The following is a 20,897-nucleotide window of genomic DNA, read 5'->3' as shown; positions in this document are numbered from 1 at the left end:
CGCAGCATGTTTCTTCCCCCTCGGGGTGGTCTCTCGAGGCGGATCTGCCAAGCGCGAGCTAAAGAGCAACGATGGAGCTGCCGGATGGGCGCAGCGGATTTTCTCTCCTTCGACGATATCTATCCTCGGGAAAAGTCGAGAGAGGCAGGTGGCGGCGATGTCGCGACATTGCCGGAGAATGTACGTGGACGGTGTTATGAAAAATTAAAATACGTCCCGTGGGTGTATTTACGCTGGGAACATCGCGATCTTGTGGCGGGAATAAGTATCGTCCTATGCCATAAAAACAACATAAATCTCTGCAAATATTTTGAACGTACGTTTATGGAAATAAACAATAAAATTTACGAGATATACATATATTTGCATTTAAAATTCATGCAAAATTGTACATTTTGCAACTCCGCGTGTTTTCATCTAATCCCTGTTAATATAATTACTCGACGGTAACTTAATAAATTAAACTTTGCATTATAAAGTTTTATATATACCTAATCCAGCAGGTATACGTCGCTTAATATAATTCAAATAATTCAAAGTTGATATTACATGTAATTTATGAGTATTATACATGCTCATGTATGTCGGTGTAGAGAAATGCAAAAGGGGAGAAACTTACCGAGTTGATATAGTTGGTGAGAGACAAACCGCCGTCCCAGGGGTGCTCGAGCTCGCAGGAAATATTGGCGGGCCTTAAAGCATGGGATTGCTCCAGGGTACGTAATCCCACCGCGAACACCTGTACACTGTCGTACATTAACGCTGGTTCAGCCTGCAAAAATATGAATCTCGGCTTTACTCATTGCTAATGCTCGTCCCGTGATACAAAGCGCGTGTGACTTAAGAAACCCCAGGTAGCAGGATGATGTCTAAAGACGTCTTAACGAATATGTATTAAGATGTCTTTAGACATTATTAATACGTCATTTGACGTTGTTACTCTGCTACCTGGAAATGCGAATATTTCTGGTGATATTAATCAAAATATTACTAGAATTATTCCGCTTCGGATCTTGAAGCGGCTTGCAATCACCATTACATAATTGAAATAGTAGGATATTATTTAGTCATTAAAATCGCAAATTGAGAGAATTATTCTGGAAACGTTTATTTAATATGTATTTAATTGGATAATGCAAAATTATATTTATTAAGTTAGAAGTATTAATAATTATGAATTAATAGATAAATTTTAATAATTATTAAACGTATAGAATAAACAAAAACAATTAATTAAACGTAAAACGAGCAAAATATGAGAATACCGTAGGATTTTCGGAAAGCAAACGGGTGCGAATTATGCGCAGCTCGTAGTGAAATGCTCCGTTTATTAATTGTAACGCTATTAGTCACGTGTGCGCGTTTATTTCCATGAATTATGAAATTCACGGTACGTTGCCGTGTCGAAGTTACGCGCCAGTTCTAATCTAGTCGTCACGACGACGGCGACGATGTTGCTGCGTTCTCGCCGGAAACGTCGGCGGAAAATGTAATATTCAGTGAGAAGAGACTATGGGAGATTTGATGGCGGCCGGCGTGCGGCGTTACGTGAATTAATTTCGTTCACGCGTTATTTATTCCTGTCCCGTCGAAAGTTTGATGATAATATTTACTGTAAATTCTTTTTTCTTTCTCTTTTTCTTTGACTGTATAATTATATACAATAGTTGCTGAAGAAAAGTGTTTTTAGCAAAAAAAAAAATATATATATATATATGTATATATATATATCATAAACTCTATATACTACAAGGTTTGTTATAATAATTCATGTATAATTCTTGTAAGTGAAATATTTAACATAAGAACAAGCAATACGATGAGAGCATTTACGCTAATTAATCTTTACGCTCATTATCCGATTCGATTTTTTCATAGAAATTATTACTGAAATTCAATATTGATAGAATTGAGATACTGTTATTGCGTACTGTTCATTGTATACCAAATTAATATATTAATCGTCAGGGATTGCGTTTTATTATGCATTATAATGCAACCATAACAATACTAATGAAGATAAATAATGGTAATAAAGATTTACTCATAAACGAATAAATGTGGATGGCCTCGATAAAGATCATTATAATTAAACCATTCGTAATATTTACATAAATCTAATTAATACGAAGCGAGTAATCATATTCGAGTAATCAAATGGTATTGATACATTTATCAGCCACCGGTTTACAATTGTCAAAGAATCGCTAATAATACCAATCGTGAAACGTAAAAAATTTTAGTAGTACAACGCGCGGGATGACGCGGGATGGACTATTAGTTTCCGGAATATTTTTAGCGAAAGCCTTCCGGTGCGGTGGTGGCGATCAATGTGAGGCAGTCACGTCGCGAATTGATTTCACTCGTATTTCAGAGTCGTGAAACGATGCTAAGCACGACGCGACCATTCCGCCTGCGACCGCTTCTCGTCTTCATTTCCTTCCCTTTCCCTGCACCTTCTTCATCTCGCTGCGCGTCCTGGAAGGCACGTATTTGAGGCGGACAAACACGCGGAAGCATCCAGGAAACGACCGGCGCCCGTGCTTAGTCTTGCGCGTCTCTTCATCACTCGCTATATATGCTGCGCCCTTTCTGCTACAAGTAGTTTGTGGAGCTCGACTGTTTGTCTTGGGCTAAAGTGCGACGTGTCCCGCGCCTTCCCTTGCGTTGATTCAATATTGCGTTTTCGTTGATGACGCGCAAATTTAGCGCGACTAATCAACTTTTCCGGGCGCAATTTCAACCAATTTCAATGCTCTCGCTTTGGATTTTCCAGATTTCCCAGGAGTGAACAGTTTTTCACGGATTTTTTTTTAAATTCTGGATAGCTCCTCGAAAATTCTGATGATTGTTCTCGACGCTCGAAGCAATGAAACCATAGAGGAAAGAGTTCCAGTAATAGGTATATATTTTGATTCTCGGATAGAAATTTTCTGAGGATAAAATTTTCTCAGAAAAGAACGCTCTGATTATAATTTATACGTTGTCAGTATATTTCAGCACAAATGAAGAAAGTGACGTTGTGGTCGCGCGCAAATATCTCTATAATGCGATTTTTCAGACGTCGGGAAGAGCTTTCCGATCTGCACATGGTAAAGCTTTTTCGTGTTGCATCCCTAGAGAGTTGCATCCTAAGAATCTGATAGGAGACAGAAAGGTCATTATTTTATTTACAATATATTATGCCAAGATTATATATGACTACGCAATGATTTTTTTCAAAGGATTTAGATTTCAACGAAATAATATGTGTGGACAGAGTAATTTTAGAACATTATTCAGAAATTATTTTCGAAAATGGGATTTCAGAACATTTATAATTACTTTCACAGAGTTTGATGAAAAATTTAATAGCACGCTATTAATCCGAAATGCTGTGTTTTGCCCCTTTAATGCTCTTATATCATTATACGTAAATAGTTGATGCTATAACTCTTATTAATCATGGAATAGCAAAGCTCGATAATTGTATGAAAAATTTACAATCATTTCGCTATGTCTATACTACGTGAGATGAGTGGCAAAAAGTTACACGTGCAATTTCTGTTCGATATTAATTTACAAAGTATCGATGTCAAGCGTGTTGCGGTTTTATAATTACGCTAAAACCTCGCGGTGATGCGCGGGGCAGTAATAATCCGGAATGAGAATCCGCCAGAAAGTTTGTTCATTCGCCTGAAAGTTGATGAACTGGCGCTAACGTAATTTATGCGGCAGGATACGTAAACGCGCGAGCGCGACAGGAGGACGAAGCGAGTGTAACTCAGGTGGGTGTGAGCATATCCTGCTTGTCTTACCTCTGCCCGAGGCAAACAATAAAGCTCCAGCAAACTATTTGTAGACGCAAATCTCGTCTCGACGAACTTGAAATCTGTCTAGAATAGCTTACGGGCTAACTGCGGGCAGTTATGCTCTCGCTTCTTTTTCTGCGGCGGCAAGAGTATGTTGTTATAAGGAAGTAGAAACTAAATTTGCCTAGAGAAATGACTGATTCCTTACATCGCGGTCGGAAATTCTGAAAATTCTTTCAGTATATAGAAGCAAGCATTCTTTAGTAAAATAGGCAAACAATCGATTTGTGATCTGATATAATTTTGCAAAAAATTTTGCTTATCTCTTTGCACTTGAAAGTCGAATTATATTCGATATCACATTTCATACTAGTAACTCGAATATCGAGTTATTATCGAAGTAGATTATTCTAAAAGTTTATTGTATTTTTTATATTATTAAATCTTTAAGTATGTATCTTAAGTATCATTCTTTCAAATATGCGCTTGTAAAATAAATATATTATTTTTTCAGCTAATAATAATGTATTAAATTATTTAACTCTTTATACTCTGGAATAAATTCAAATTCCAACAACTTGATAAATAAATAAAACCTATTTATTTTTGAAAACATTGAATTTTATTATGACATGTCATAATTCAATGTTTTCAAAAATAAAGAGGTTTTATTATGACACGTTGTAATAAAATTCAATGTTTTCAGAAATAAAGAGGTTTTATTTATTTATCAAGTTGTTGGAATTTGAATTTATTCCAAGATGTAAAGAGTTAAATAATTTAATACATAATTAGCAGAAAACAATAATATATTTATTTTACAAGTAGGTATATTTGAAAGAACAATATAAATAACGGAAAATATCCATATTTGTGTGAAATAATAAAGAAACAAACTATATTTCGTTAATATTTATTAATGCTGGTGAAAGCAAGATCATATCACACAGCAGCAATTAAATAGAAAAAACATTTCATTCACGTAAAGCTATATATCAATATTGATATACTTTATAAAAAGATTTCAATCAATTGCTATTGACGCTCATGCCTGTCTTTCGGCAATTAACGTTAATGAGAGAAGTCTTATTGAAATGACGCGTGGAAGTGTCAAGAAGGTCTGTCGGTGATACTCGACGATAATGCGATAATAATGTGTGCCACGTCAATCACGTTCGGGTAATATCAATTTTGGTAGGTATTAATGCGGATGCGAACTGATAGCTTCCCAGACAACTGAAATCATTACACGCGTATCAATCAATTAACGGCCGTTGCTCTATGCAATTTCATTTATTATCGCGCTTCGTCGTGCCGCGCGAATTCCGATCTATGATTATGGATATAGTAAACGAATAAATTATGCAAGACAATAAAATCGTATCCTTGTTGTAATGCAATGCAGCGCACGTACACGGGTTTTTGTTCATTGAAATAATGTGCGATGTACGATATAGAGTTGTAAAGCCACAGCGCCGTCGTGTGCAAACGGTACACGCGGGGAGTGACAGGTGTGCGTGGAATAATGCGTCCGTCAATAAAATGATCGTTATATACGAGCGAATAAATTTCCGAATTTTTCCGATCGCTGCACTCATTCGCTGATCGGCCGGTGCGACGCGCCGCGCCGAGGCGACGATGCGCGAGAGATCGATAAAGCTCGCGATGGTTCGCGTTACTGAATCCAAAAATAAGGCTGATGGCTATGCCACTGTAATTTTAACAGCAACGTAAATAATCATTGTAGATTGTAGAAAGATTTACGGTTTTGCAAAAGGAACGTGAAGAGTACTTCGCCTATATTATATCAAGCATTTCTGCTTGGAAAACTATAGCCCCTTGGGGATCCTGCAGCCGTATGATTTACCGACATTATCGTTTTTAGATGGATCTTTAATTGGCTTTATAGAATTATTTTTTACAGAATTAAAGTACGCACAAAAATCTAGGTACACAAACGCGATTTTATATAAAGAACACCAAAAAATTAAAAATATTACTTATTTGGGCACATACAGCTGTCACCTGACGACAATATTTACTTAAAACAAAAATTCTGCAGTTTATACATACATAATGTTTATCATCTTACCTTGGGAAAACATGTAGGAATAATATCGTGCAAGTAGAAGTAAGATTCAATGCGTACAAAAAAAGATCCATCGAAAGTTTATTGTAGTAATGCAAATACGGATGCAGAATGACAAGAAGAGCTGCAACAGTAGTTGCCGGATCTTGCGAGAGATGACGAGCAATCAAACAAGGACAGATGTCATTTCGTTATAGACAAAGACAGATATAGGGAAAACAAAATTAGAAAGGCTGACATTATCGACATTGAGGAAGTTCGCCTGTTACTGCAGGATCCCCTTAAGCCCCTATATTTGTATGATACTTGACATGACAGTGACAGTTTCAAACGTCTGTTCAATTTATATCGTGTCTTTAATCAAACCGTATAAAATGTCCTGTGTTATTGAATTTGTATTCCGCTTTATTGCGATGGTCGTACAAAATGCAGGCAAGTACATTGAAATCGTGCACGTCTATGCCAATTTGTACATGTACATTTTCCCAGTCGCCTCACTCGATCGGATAACATGGTCCAAAGCGCGATGACGCGTAAACAGAATAACAACGACGGGGCGCTACGGTAACATATGGATATATTTTGAAATTGCGATCGGCAGGAATAATGAAATCGCATGGTAGGGCCGCGGAGACGAGTTTTAATCGATGGCACGTGACTGGCTCTATTCATCGCCGAAGCCAAACAGTATTGACAAAACGGAAACTCATAAACCAACACGGGACAGAAGTCGGCCATCGCAATAACCGCGGAACGGACGATCCTGCTAGTAAACTTTTCGTGTTTGATAGAGAAGGATAAAACGCGCCATTTTGTATAATTCACTATAATTTGATGACGTATGACGCCGATATAAAAATAACAAAATATGATTTCTAAATATTTATCTAGTAACATTATATAGTAATTATTGTATTTATGTATAGTAATATTAATCTTGGAGTCGTATTATTTATAGATTTCATCATTATTTATATTCATGGAATTAATGAACCTTATATACGACACGTAAAAATAAAAAAAAAAAATGATATTAACAATATGACATAGTTTATAATATATAATATAATACTTCTTTTCACTACAGATTATATCGATTTCTTTAACTTGTCTATTGTAAAAAAAAAAAAAAATTTTTAAATTATTCTTCCCGCATTTTTGCGACATCGACATCTGTTCTCTGTATTATTAAAACGAGCCTTGCGAAACAAGTGCAACGTTAACTGTAACTCGCATATACCGTCAAAATGCGAACTCGTACAGTCACGGAATACGCGACGCAATGCAATTGCGTCCTGCAGGTGCGTGCGTGCGTGCGTGCCCGCGTTGCGGAAAAATTGCGTCCAACGCATCCGCCGAGTGAATTCGGGAACGGGACGGGAACTGGGAGAAATTAATGGCCGGCGATAGACGCGGTTATCACTTTTTTCCCCCTGCTTTGGTGACCGGGGAGTACACGGAACCGTACGTGTCGATTGTATCGATTGCGGTGGGCTCCCAACCGATATCAAAACATTTTATCGCGGAGCCTCATGAGATCTGACACTCCAATAAAGCGTTTTTCTCATCCTCCGATCAAAAGAGAGGAACCACTCGGAACATCCGCCGACGAGCGGCATCGAGCGCGATCGCTTCGCGTTGCATTTAATATTCTCTTCTCTGTAGATAGCGCGGGATTATACACATTTAATTTCACCTTTTTTGAGAGAAGCTGAGTGGATTATTGTGATTACCGCTTAACAGAATTTTATTCACGCGGCACGTCAACGCGTGAATAAAAGTTTAATCGCGAACGGATAAAATCCCTATCTAAGTTTAAAATTTTGTATTACCTCCGATTTATAGAAATGTCATTGTAATTGAATTTTTCCATGTATTTTTTTCATTAAGCTTGACAGAAAGATTATCCGCTTTAAACAAGAGATAAGAGATGATGTTTTTAGTAATTATCTAACAAAATTGCGCCCAATTTAATATTGACTGTAACTAATTACAACTGTAACGAATAATCGTGTACTTTCGAAGCAGCAGAAAGAAAAATTTGTCATAGCGAACCCGTTACCTGACGTCACCGGTTCGTCGAAATTCGAAAATTTGTTTAATTTAATTAAAATTGAATACGGTTGACTGTGTTTCCTATCAAAACGCTTACGCCTTATTATGCTATGTCGGGATGAAAATGAGGTGGACGGGATCACGCGTATTATCAGAAATCTCTTAGTTGGATGGAAGTTGCGATAGTTGTTGCACCGTGAATACACTCTAGTTATCCGGAGCTAATTGGAGCGTGCTTTTAATTAGCCCGAGTTCAACCAACGGACAGGAATAGCAGCGTGGCTTTACCTAATAGCATTTAATTCGAATGCGCATTGAGGCAATTTAAAGTTTCACATTCTTCGGATGCATAATAACCGACGAAAGTCGTCGATGTCACTCGATTGAATGTTACTCAAATTGCATTATTCACGCGCTAGATGATTGCCATGCGTAATAAGATTCGCAATTTGCGCTAGTCGCCTTTATTCAGATACTAATCTGTACTCAACTGCACCCAACTGCAATATATCGCTCGAGCAAATAATTTTTGAGAAACTGACATTATTTATATCACCATAAAACTAACCTTTTAAAAACAAGGTAAAAAAAGCAATAAAACCTTTTTACCTTTTTTTTTTAAAAAAAAAGATAAAAAAAGGTCCGCGCCTATCAACATAGGTGTTGTGCGAAACAATGTTGCTTTAATCTATTTTGCTATAAGAGTAGTGCGATATCGAATATCGTGCAAAACTGAGCATGAGTTTATATACATCATCAAATTTAATTCTTTTATTATCATATCATTACTTATTGTTAGTAGAATAATAAAATCTTTAATGCAAAAGAGAACTTGGTATTATATAAAAAAGTGTGTTTATATTACATGACATTTCTTCGCAACCAATTGAGTTCATAAAAAGTATTAAAAATTTCATCCGCTTATGTTCATTTCTACCAATGTGGATTAATTTTATTCTCAGTTTAACTTATTTTTTATCTTTTTCTAATTCTTAGAACTAGAAAAAGATAAAAAGTAAGTTAAACGGAAATTTAAAATTAATATGCATTTACAGAAATGGACATTAGTCATCGTTTCTTAAATATGACATCATTCGTGCCTCCGCTCAACTCGATGATTCGGATGTAGTCGATGTTCTGTCTCGTTGCCCGTGTCGCGCGCGTGTACAATTTGGCACCCGACATTGCATGCCGCCATGCCGTGTCTCTCGATTTTCGAATGAATATTGTTCATCCAATTATCTTATTTCCCAAACATTTCAAAATATTTATCGTGGTGTTAATCCATGAAAATTCCATATTTTTCTGATAACTAGAACGGTCTGCAATTGAAAAAGCTCGCATTGCAAATAAAATTTAATTTAATTTCACGATTTTAATAAAATAATTACAAACATTTCAACAACTTGTAAAAAATATACGCTTTATTGCATTAAATATACAATTTGCAATGTTTCCAAAAAGCTGCCATACATATGCGCACGATGACGCTACGCTATATTCGACAGAATGACGTCGTATTCGGCCAATACGAGCGACCGCATGAGACTGAACGGATTGCTTCATCGGTCGAGACCTTGACGTCCTGGAAATTGGCAATCTCGCGTGAATAATGAAGAAACTGGCAATCGCGTACACCAGTCAAGTGTCCGGTTGCGCCAGATTTAAGTCTTGTCCGAGTTGGATGGATCGGTGGTTAGCCGTCGGGCATTCGTTGGCTTTAAGCTCCCCGTTGCGCGTTTGACAAGGAAGGCCGAACTTTGATACCTCCTAATCCACGATCCAACTCCCGTCCGGATAATCGCGCCACGGAATTAGTTCGAAAAGGTCTGTCATTTGTCCGACTCGTCGGCCCGCCTCGTCTCTTTCTTGAAACGCGCACTTAACTTCGCGACGAACGACGACGAGTTCGCTTCACGACCTGTGCTCCTCTGTCCGGTCTCGGGATCGGCCCGTTCATTAGCATTTAAAGCGAAATGGAAATGCCTCGTCAAACTACTTGCTGTCTAGCGCGAGATCTTCACCTTTTTTGTAAGTTAGGTCAGAAATGTTGCAGGTGAGAAGTCTGAATAGCTTGCAGATGACAATCAACTTGGCGGAAGTTAAATATTATTCGCCACTGCTAACGCCACAGTGATTAATGACGTTTTAAAGATCGGTCTACTGTAACATTTTACTGAACGTCTTCATTAAAATACAAAAGACGCGGTGTGTTATCTGAATTGGCCTACTTAGTGTCTAACCGAGTCTAACGGCATTCATAAACGCGAAATGCGCAAATGGACGTTTCTCGTGCTACACGTATTTTTACTCATCGTAAATTTCGCCTTCGAGTAGATCCTTTTAAGTAAGTGTCCATTTACCGGAATCTCCCCGTCCCGAAAAATTCTCCGTTATGAAGATAAATTTCTTCCTCTTAGCCCGACGTAATTGAAATAAATATTACTCGAAGCGCGGATTCCGAAACAAATCTTGCTTTATGTCGCGGGGCTTTCACGGGCGCGAATTACTTCCTTTCCGTTTCGGCCTGTTTGGCAAGTAGAAATTTCTTTATGAACCCGCTTAACCAATCTTCTACGTGCAAGCGTCGCTCTCGGCCCAGCCGGATAACGGGAAGAGAAACGATTATGATCTTTATCCTGGCTTGCCACAGATTACCAAGCCGCGATTTGTTTAACTCTAAGGATGTCTTACAGCCCCTCCTCAGGAAATCTTTAACTTAATCAGGCTTCTAATGTAGATAATCGACGCATTTAGAAGTTATTATCTTGTTACGAAACATCTGTCGATATTAATGGCAGGATTCGTTAAGCTTACTCTTTAACCTTACTCTCGTATAACTTTATGCATCCTTGATGGTATGTATCTAATGTATCATTGAACTTTCTATCTCAAAAAGATTTCAGAATTAAAAATTTTTAGATTAAATTCTGACATCGTTAAATTCTTTAGTGCTGCTATTTTATATATATCGTAAAGAATTATAAAAATGGAAAGACACAGATACAATTTTTTTTTATAACCTGACATTTTGTAAACCTGTTGGCATCATGATGGACAACGTTTTCAATTTCAAATTGAGAATTTTATATTGTAATATTGTGTGTATATGATAGAGAGAACAGAGGGAAGAGGGAGAGAGAGAGAGAGAGAGAGAGAGAGAGAGAGAGAGAGAGAAAAATAAAGAGAGAAATAAAGAGAGAGACAGAGAGAAAGAGAACAGCGAGGAAAAAAATATAAACCAAAGGCTGCATTTGATGTATTGCTTTTCTGTTGGAAAAAAAATCGCGATACATACGCGCCTATCACAATATTATATTTGCTACAATAGTTGGAGCTATGTTTACTTTGCTGTCGGGAAATGTAACAAATTCCTGCTGCATGTTTTGATGCATTGTTTTCTTTCCGCCTAACAAGAATGTAAAAAATTTGGCGGTATTTCCCATCTATTTTATGTGTCACATTTTTTATATCTCTTTCAAATTTAATTTTACAAACGTTAATACAAATTATGATATTATGTTTAATTAAACGCTCTTGAGCGTATTTTATGTTTTCCGTTCTCTTTTACATGCTTCAATGCAATCCGAAAATTTTATTGCTGTATCACGTTATAAAGATCTGTTGGCGTGTTAAACTTCAATTGTCATTAAATCCATTGAGCATTATGGAACTGCAAATCACAATTAATTGGGCGCGAGGAATTAGTCGGGTAGCGCGCAATAATGAACTTCTGTATTTTATGTGAAGAAAATTCGCATTGACCGTGGCGCGTTCCGGTTCCGGTAATGACTCGTAATAATACGCCAAGCTGTTTGCAGCGACCGCTGTAAATTGGTTGTTTGTAATCGGTCTGGTATTGACAGTTTAGCAAGCAGCGGATATAATTTATGATTGTGAATGTCCGCGATTGTAGGCTCCCGTGCATATTGCGGCATAAAAGAATTTTTAAAAAATGCCTTTTGTCATCCTAAACAATTGTTTCTCACATTTTAACAAACCTGATTATCCCATCTTAATAACTATGTTGTTACGATATTTAAATTATTATAAATTTATTTAAAAATTTTGAAACAATTTCATATGCGAATAATATTTTACGGCATAACAGACATTCGCGATTAGTAAAACATGTGTTAGTTCTTGCGGCTCGCCGCTGTAGATTTTTCCTAAAAAAGTTCCACCCAGGCCACTGTCCTAGCCATATTTCTGACCACTGCAGTCGCCACGGAAACTTACCTTCCTAGTATGACTACACCCCGGTTGCCAAATAAAATAATAAAACCTTTCGAGTGCGAGATAGCCTGATTTATAGCACTGAGAGAGCAAAGGTTATCCTGCCATGGAGCAGGGTATTCAGTGATTCATTGGCCAAGCGGATTGGAGAAGAGTTAAGAGAAATATGAGACAGAGAGATAGAAATCTTGATGCCCGGGTTCTTCCTTCCCTTTCTCATTAATCCCCGCGTTAAGTGAAAATTAGTAATTAATGGCCGCTCGTTACATATATACACGTTCAAGGATAGTTTATAAATGTGCAGTTTTTTCACTCTTGTCTGACCAAGGATGTTTCTACTTATTGTAATTAATCCTACTCTGTGTGTACATCTCTCTTACATTGTAAATATAATAATTAAAATTGTTAAGCAAAATTGTCATTATAGTCAATTAAAAAATTAATTAGTTAAATTTTGTATCTTTAAGCAGTCTTTTTTCAATGTTACATTTATCCAATTTAAATCAATTATAAACATATAAATTCAAAACTCTGTCCCATAATTCATTTTATTGAAAAGTTTATTCAGCATGTCGTATATTATTTGTTAAGAAAACATTAAAAAATGCTATAATACATTATTAATATTCTAAAATCTCTTGTTCTTTATATATAAAAAAAGTTCCGGATAAAACAACTTTTACAAACTCTTTTCCAGAATTGGAAAACATTACTAACGTGCCTAAAACATATAATTCTTTTTTTTTCCACGAAAGTCGTTGGAGCTTACAGATTCGTGCAATTAGGCGCGCCTATATTCACCAGAAGTGGTTTCTTCATCACGATTCGATGTAGACCTTTCTCATTACCGCCGTAACATCAGCGGCTCACATACATCCGCCCGCTTCGCGTTTTCATCCGTGGACGAGACTGAAAAAGTCCATCTCGCCTGCGCGCGAGTTTGTTAGCTCACTCGTCGAGAGCGCGAGGTAAGAAGGGAAGGAAAACGAACGAGCAGGTGGAGAGGAAGCGCGCGTTGCCGGTAGTCAACGCGCGATCAGTATGCATCTGCAGTTTCCACGTTGATGTAACAAGCTTCTTCTTATCCGGCCGCGTTCTTGTCTCACTCGTTCCCGTCACGTGAGAGTCGATCTCTCGCTCTTCCCCTCGGTCTATGTACCCTACTTACATCGGCGCTTCTTGTGTAACCACCCAGGTCTATATTTTCCCCGTTTCGAAGCTTGAGTCGCGATGAGTCTAGAGGGAGAGTTAACCAGGTATGCCCGCCGTGCTTTTCTCGGCGGTTGCTTTCGCTTGCTGGAACCCGCCTACTTCTTTCTCTCGACCTCCGACGCCTACTGCGCCCCATTTCCTTCTTCTTCTTTTGCCTCTCCTGCTTTCCGCCGAGCGTTGATTGTGACCGAGCTTTTTGCGCGGCTTTGCCGGAGCTAACTCGGTCGTTTAGCGACGCGGGAAAGGAAGCGGCTGACGGGTGCGAGGGGTCGACGTCGGTGACAACGGAACTTGGTTGTGGGGGAGTGACGGGGGATGCAACGATGCACGCCCGGAGTGGTGTCGAAACAAAAGCCGCCATAGGTAATTTCACCGCCGGGTTGCGTATAGTGAGAGTGTGGGCAACGCGACGACGCGACGCGACGAAGCGAACAGGTTGTCTTCGACAATAGAGAGACGTTTGACAATTCGCTTGAAAGCGAACAGGAGGTATTATCTGGCAGCCGCTCGGGAAAATTGTCGGCAAGCTCTTAAACTTGCGGTGCAATGATGAGTCGTGCGTGTTTCGTGTTCGAAACACACGCTTCGAAGTATTTTTGATCCCCGATCGTATAGCGAGTTAAAATTAATTCTTTATTCGTAATTATTACGATTATATGTAATTATAATCTTTTTATTTTAATTATAATTATTATAATTGAATTATAATAAAATAAAGAGATAGTTATGCATGCTAAAAGAATTATTAACATATTACGCTTTTTTCAGACGAGATTAAATTAACAAATTTTGAGGAACACGAATTTGTTGCTCGCCCATTATTGCGCAACGATCATTTTTAAAAGCGAAAAGAAGTCTTAGAAAGACACGAACACCTGCACCCATTTCACTAACAAGATAAAATAATAATAACAGTCGCGGACTCTAGAGCTTCTGTGCTTCTTTTGACATCTTCGTATATGCGTGCATGTTGCGTATGTGCATGTAATAAATTAATAAAATTACAAAAAAATACGCACTCGAATTTACTGTAACTTTATATAATTATACAATTTAATATATAGAATTCTGTTACAATATAAAATATAATATTCATCAAGCAAAATATCTTTGGATTTTTACTCTGTTTTTCGTTCGGATATTCACGAGCATCTTAAATCTAACTTTCCCTTATCTCTGGCAATGCTCCCGGGTAATTACATGGACATTTACTTCGGGCGCAGACGTTAATTCGAGTTGTTTCGTTGATATCCACCAATACGACCACGCCTGATAACATTTTTGCAAGCAATTAGACCGTCCCGGAATGGCCACGTAATCTCGCTGCTTTAGCGCCCAAAATTCCGACAAACAATACACGCAAAAAATTTCGCTACTGGGTCATAATCTTGAATACCGAGCGTCCCAGAATTGGATAGTCCACGCCACACCATTTTCCCGCGGAAAGCTTTAAGTTAAGTTTTCTGCAATGCAGCGGTGGCAAGGGTGAAATATAGAAGTAATTTATCGGGATCAAGATGCTCTTCTTGAGTACTTTTAAGTAAGTGAGTCTTGCAATTCGCTTTTTTTCAAAGTGTATATTACATTCGAATATTACGCGCGCTTCCGTATTGTACCGCCTCGAGAAGTTTAACGGCTGTAACGGAAGTAATTAGAGAACTCTTTTCCTCGTAGACCTAAACCCGGGCATTTCCTCATGAATTGTAAATGTGACCAAGTTTTTTAATCTTAGTATCGTATCTGGAATTTCAGATTGTCTATTTACAATTCGTTCTTGCCGCTATAGATGCAAAGAGAAAAGAGAAGAGTTTCGATTATCTCAAAAATAGAATATTGAGGGATTTATGCTCAGATTTATACAGTTTTCATCAGTTTTTTTAATAAACGCGAACAAGTTTTATTACGAGTTATCACTTTAGAATCAATTATTTTTGCATCTTTTTGAGAAGTTTTATAAATATTCATAAAAATAAGAATTAATAGGTCTAAGAACGAGATATCGATATAGTTTGAAAAGTGATATTAAAGTGATGTCACTCGCTGAATAAAAGATTATTTTCTTTCATCCTTTCCATCGCATTGGTAGCGAAATAGCGATATTTCCCGGCATATTTTCCGAAAACGGCAAATATACATTTTCTGAGGAAATGTAAACTTTATCCTTTCGGATGGTCGTTCGGACGAAAGATCGCGCTTTTCTCTCCGACCGGTCGGAGCGTTCCCTCAGTTTTGTTACGCATGCAAATAATCCCTTGTGATGTTCCTGAAACGCCGGCCCTTCGAGAGAACGAGATTTGAGAGTGTAAAAAATAATAATAACCGCACAGAACGCTCAAGGCACAACGCAGAAATTTCTAAACAATGCCATCTTATTTGAATTATCAGTGACGATGTCAAAGAGGTGTTTTGCGCAAATGTTTTTCGCGTATTGCGCGCAAAACATTCCTTTCACTTGTTGTAAATATCGCATATTTCGTTTGAGAATCAAAGAAAAGTCACTATTTATAGAGAGAAATAAACACATTTCAGTTCAGCGATGTGAATCATCTACATGTTTGTGAAATTTCATTGTGAAATCACGCGCCTGGAAAACCGATTTATTTATTCAGGTTTCAAGAACGGATTATATATTTGCACTGAAGCAATGTAGAAAAGTACAAACTGAATAAACAGAAAGGACTGCGTATTAATGCACACGATCCATTTCGTATAACATAAAATATTTGTTTAATAAGAAAATGATATTGTGTACGACTCTGATATGTTAAACAGATCTTTATAAGGTAAACAAAATTATTATTTTACGGATAATGTTTTAATATAAGCTGTTATATTATGATTAAATAAATAGCGTATTTGTTTCAATTGCGTCTTGAATGAAGGTATCCAAAAATAAAAAAAGAACAGAAGATTCAAATGCTCTTAAAAGCTCCAAAAATCCAAAAAATCCGACAACTCGAGAATTTGAGAAAACTGGTACAGGAGTTTCTTAAGCGAGCGAACGTAACAACTTAAGGGTTGAAAGTAGCGATCTGTGTCATTGACGTATCTTTATAAAATCTAAAGATTTAGAGAAATATAATTAAATTAGTAAAAAAAACAAAAAATTAATATGTAAAAATCAACAAGCGCTCAGCTCTCTCGATGAGTCGTGGAAGCTCGATTAAACATGCGTTGTGCAACTTCTTCGCGACTACGCGCGGTGCTTCATTGACACGCCATTCGTCGTATTCACGCCTGCACGCATGTGCGTGATACGAAACGCGATTATGGACGCCCGTCGTCGCGACGCGATAACATGGAGATTCACGAAGTCGTCGAGGTCGTCGTCGTCGTCGCGACAACATTCTGATCTGCATCTAAATTGGAAAAAAGCGTTAAGCTTCACGCGTCGTGAACTCGTTTGCGTATCCGGCCGCGGATTTTTATATGCATACGGGTGTGTGGTAATTCTGTTACACATCATCAGACGAAAGAGTAGCGAGTTTTCTCCCTTGCGTTTCCTCTTTCGCGTATAGATTCATTATTCTAATACTCTAAGTAATGAAAATTTTTAAAAGTTATTTTCTCTCTATTGCGTAATGAGTATTTATCTAGAAAACGGATAGAAACCTCGTTTATTTTCGTTTCATATATATAACACTGATAAATTTCCGATTACAGCAAATAATATTTCGTAAATTGAGGATTAACGCAATATAACTTGTTAATGAAGAAGATTGTTCGAGCAGATAACGTGTATGTATGTTGTCTAAACGTATGATGGTGGAATTTGTATATAACTACGCAATTTGGATAAACAATTTAAATGCAAATATAATTTCTTTTTCCATATGCATTACGAGAAAATCATATATCATAATTCAATATAACCGTCGAATTGACTAGAGAAATGTGTGCACAAAGTAGAAAGTCAAACGTTGAATTTCTATTTCCCGATATCGCGGTATCTGAGTATTTTTATGTAGATTTCAAATTTTACGATAGCATACGCACACACGCGCACGTGTTTTTTTTTTACTAATATATACGTATACATCATATATATTTAAATCAGAGCTAGTAATAAAATTAAAATAACTTGAAAGCGAGGTTTGTTTTATTGATATTCTTTTACGTTACCGACAATTTATTTCGATATCAATGTCCACTACGAGCTTGTTACGTATAAGCGGAAGAGAAAACTTTTCCGCTTTTGATATTTTTCAACAACTTTATCGTTGCTTCGAAAAAATCAATGCCTGTTACTTTGGTAACAATGTGGCCTGTTGTTACCTGCGTACGCAGCATTACCAGCGATGTGGCAACACACGCGTCGTTTCGAATAGCTTTTATCGCCCCATAAAGCATTCGATGATGTTGACATATAGGTATTGAAGCTGTAGGTGCGGTAACGTATGTATATGCGACGATAAATTGTTTTACATCTTTCATTGAGATCCTGCCAATCTTTCAAAGGCGCGATGTAGCTTGCCATCCCGTGCGAAATAATGACCGATAAAACATTATCGTGAAACGAAAGTATAGTACCTCAGTATGTTATGCTTTACGAATATAATACGGAAACTAATCGTAAAATACGATCTTGCCGTAACCACTAAAACATTTTCCAGCGAGATTTCAAATCGGTTTTTCTTTATCAATGCAAAGGCGTATATTTTCTGCATTACAAAATGCGAAATCATTATATATGCAAACATATCGAAGAAACATTAAACCATAAAATAGATGTTTAAATTCTCGCGTCTCAAGCATCTTACGTCTTTAATTATAAAATCGAGACTCGCAAGCATTGTATTATCTTTTCCAATATGTGTAGTGCACACATTTCTACAAACAAAAAGCTCATGTGTGTTTACCTGGATGATCCTCGATTTATTGAGGATTGTGTTGCCCGACGGCTGATAGCGTTCCATGTCCCTCAGGATACTACGTACGCCGACGTCATCCGCGTCGACCAAACGAAAGGCAGTGATATTGACAAAATTGTACTTGAAGTCCTCGAGGTCGAAGGTTTCGATATCCTGCGGAAAGCGAGCGAATCGAGTCGCGGACCAAGTGGGGTCTTCACTTGTGCGTTTCAATATCCCTAGGGTACTTACGAAAGTCGTGAAGAGGTAGTGGTACTTGTAATCATTCATCTGCAGCTGCAAGATCTGCAATACATGCGAAGCGACACGGTCAGTCGAGGCTGTTTCCGCGAAAAGGAATATACATTTTAAATACGAGTCAGTGATCTTAAAATCGGAGCATGCCTAATTCTTTTTATCTCAGCACGAGTTTACGGTTACTTTAATTTCTTAAGTACATTTCTTTTACGTATAAATTTGTTGTAACAATTTGGAACTAATCATACTAATTTTTTCAAAAACAATTCAAGCATAATATCATTAATATCTTTCTGTAATTTCTTAATAATCAGTTTTGCAAATTTTTATAATTGAATAATAAATTTTTCTTTAAATCAATAATAATTGTAAAATATCAGGAAAATAACTTGTGGATATATATAATGTATCTGTATGAAAATATGTAAAATGTGAGAGAGTATAGGATGATTTGTAGAGACATATAGAATAATTTACCATTCGTAGAAAATGATGCATGTGCTCGGGTTTTGTGTCCACGATGATATTTCGAATTTCCTTGCTCTTTATTTCGGAGAGGACCTGCCTGTACGAGTCGCGGTCTGCTTGCCGGAGGCTGACTTCGATATCACGGATTTTCGGTGACTTCATTAGCTCCCGAAGCTTCACCAATCCTGAAAACCGAGGCAGATACGTTATTTGTCTCAACAATATGTATATACCAATGAAACGCTATGTGTAATGAACGCTAAATGTAAAGAGTTAATTTCTGAAGAGGGTTTCGAAGACGCGATGACACGATTGTCGATGTCAACGCGAGCGAATCGTTTGCTTCGCGATCTCCGCGGGAAATTATCAGGTCGGTCGCTTAATGGCACGTGAAACCCGTGAATCGCGCTATCCGACGAAATCAATACTCTCCAGCGCCTAAGTAATCAAGGTATCTGACTTGCAGGTCTTCCGAGGAGACACAGGCTCTATTCTCTTGCAAGTTACCGGCGGGAACTTCGACTTTCGAGATTCCGACACGTGCCGGAGACGGGCGACAACGTTTCGGCCTGTCAGTTTCCTTTAGGGCACGGAATGCCGAAGTCGGGATAATCTTTCACGGTAAACTCCGCCCATGCAAACGATCCGCTGATTGATGCCTTCGAGTTTGCTCGGGAGCATTGACGTCTAAATATATACCGATCGTATCACGTTAAAGAGTGGCCGGTCTACGTATATGAGGTTACACAATTTTATCTTCATTTAAAAGTTTCTAGCGATATAAAAAATAAAATTACATATCTATCAGTTTTACTTGTATCAATAAGTCGAATGATTAGCATCAATCATTAATTTGATTTGAGGCAAATTACAAAATATTCCGTACATAGAAGTGTGTTCGCACATCTTCTGCTTCGTAAAAAAAAACATGATAACGTTTTTTGACAAGTAGAAACTCGATATAATCACAAATCGCTCTCTAAGGAAAAAAGAGAAAAGAAAAAGACAAAAAGTTTGCCTTGCATAAATGTATATACGCTCAAGTGTTAACAGCAATTAATCCAGGAGCGAGTAAGAAACCGAGTTTAATTGAAGCCGTGTCAAGCGGTAACTCGAGGAAGACCAATGTTCTCATGTAAGCAGATTTTGTATCCCGGGGGACAACATCCGACGACTATCTTGGGGAACACTATGAATAACCGCTGCAATAGCTCGAAGTTAAGCGTGCATGTTTCGTTGGTATACACCAATCCTGTGACAACCGAGTGTAGTATCTTTGCGGTATAATGTCAAGTCGCGCATGGAGAAAACCAGTATCGCGACAAATTATTTTTGCGTAATAGCGACACATATGATTTATTTTACAAATATTAAATAACATATATATACTTATCATAATATCTCTCTTCAACGTACTTAATTATTATTCTCTTTAATTTGATAACAGATAATTGCAGTTTGATAAAATATTGCAACAAGAGGATAATTTGCGTAATAACTTAAGCCGACACATGTGGTGATTTACTTTACATTTATTAAATAACATATCAATACTTATCGTATCTCTTCCACGTACTTAATTATCATTCTCTTTAATTTGATAACAAATAACCGCAGTTTGATAAAATTCGCAAACGTTTAAAACATCCTGCACGAATATTAAAAAATAATAATTATAAATTAGAAACATTTTGCGCGGTGAACGGTAGTTTAAAGAGGTAATTAAATTGTTGGGCGTTACAGCTTGAATTGAAAATAATAACTGGAATATTTCTCACGTTTTGCGGTGTGACTCGTTGTAGCACGAATTATGAACACTTTGCGTGTGCACCAAGAACGGACTTTCATGGGAGTCGTTTGAAATGGCGGTTTCAATTAAAATAGCATTTCGAGCGTTCTACTGCTCTTCGTAATTTTGCGGGCGATAAGATAGATAGA

The 20,897-nt window shown here is 37.4% G+C and overlaps 1 protein-coding gene across 6 annotated transcripts in view; it reads right to left on the bottom strand.

The window, feature by feature from the left end:
- The window catches only part of LOC139820212 (glutamate receptor ionotropic, kainate 2), a 407,847-nt gene that overhangs the window by 41,129 nt on the left and 345,821 nt on the right, over positions 1-20,897 (bottom strand). For all 6 annotated transcript variants that reach the window (XM_071790344.1, XM_071790339.1, XM_071790343.1 and 3 more), the window contains 4 exons: positions 18,969-19,144; positions 18,486-18,539; positions 18,243-18,407; positions 620-772 (listed from right to left, as the gene is read on the bottom strand). In XM_071790344.1, the coding sequence (XP_071646445.1) occupies positions 620-772; positions 18,243-18,407; positions 18,486-18,539; positions 18,969-19,144 (548 nt within the window). The remainder of the gene's footprint in view (positions 1-619; positions 773-18,242; positions 18,408-18,485; positions 18,540-18,968; positions 19,145-20,897) is intronic.

Source organism: Temnothorax longispinosus, chromosome 10 (genome assembly GCF_030848805.1).
Source record: "Temnothorax longispinosus isolate EJ_2023e chromosome 10, Tlon_JGU_v1, whole genome shotgun sequence".
Classification (NCBI taxonomy): domain Eukaryota; kingdom Metazoa; phylum Arthropoda; class Insecta; order Hymenoptera; family Formicidae; genus Temnothorax; species Temnothorax longispinosus.
The sequence above is the reverse complement of the archived record's forward strand: the minus strand, read 5'-3'. Positions and strand labels throughout refer to the sequence as shown.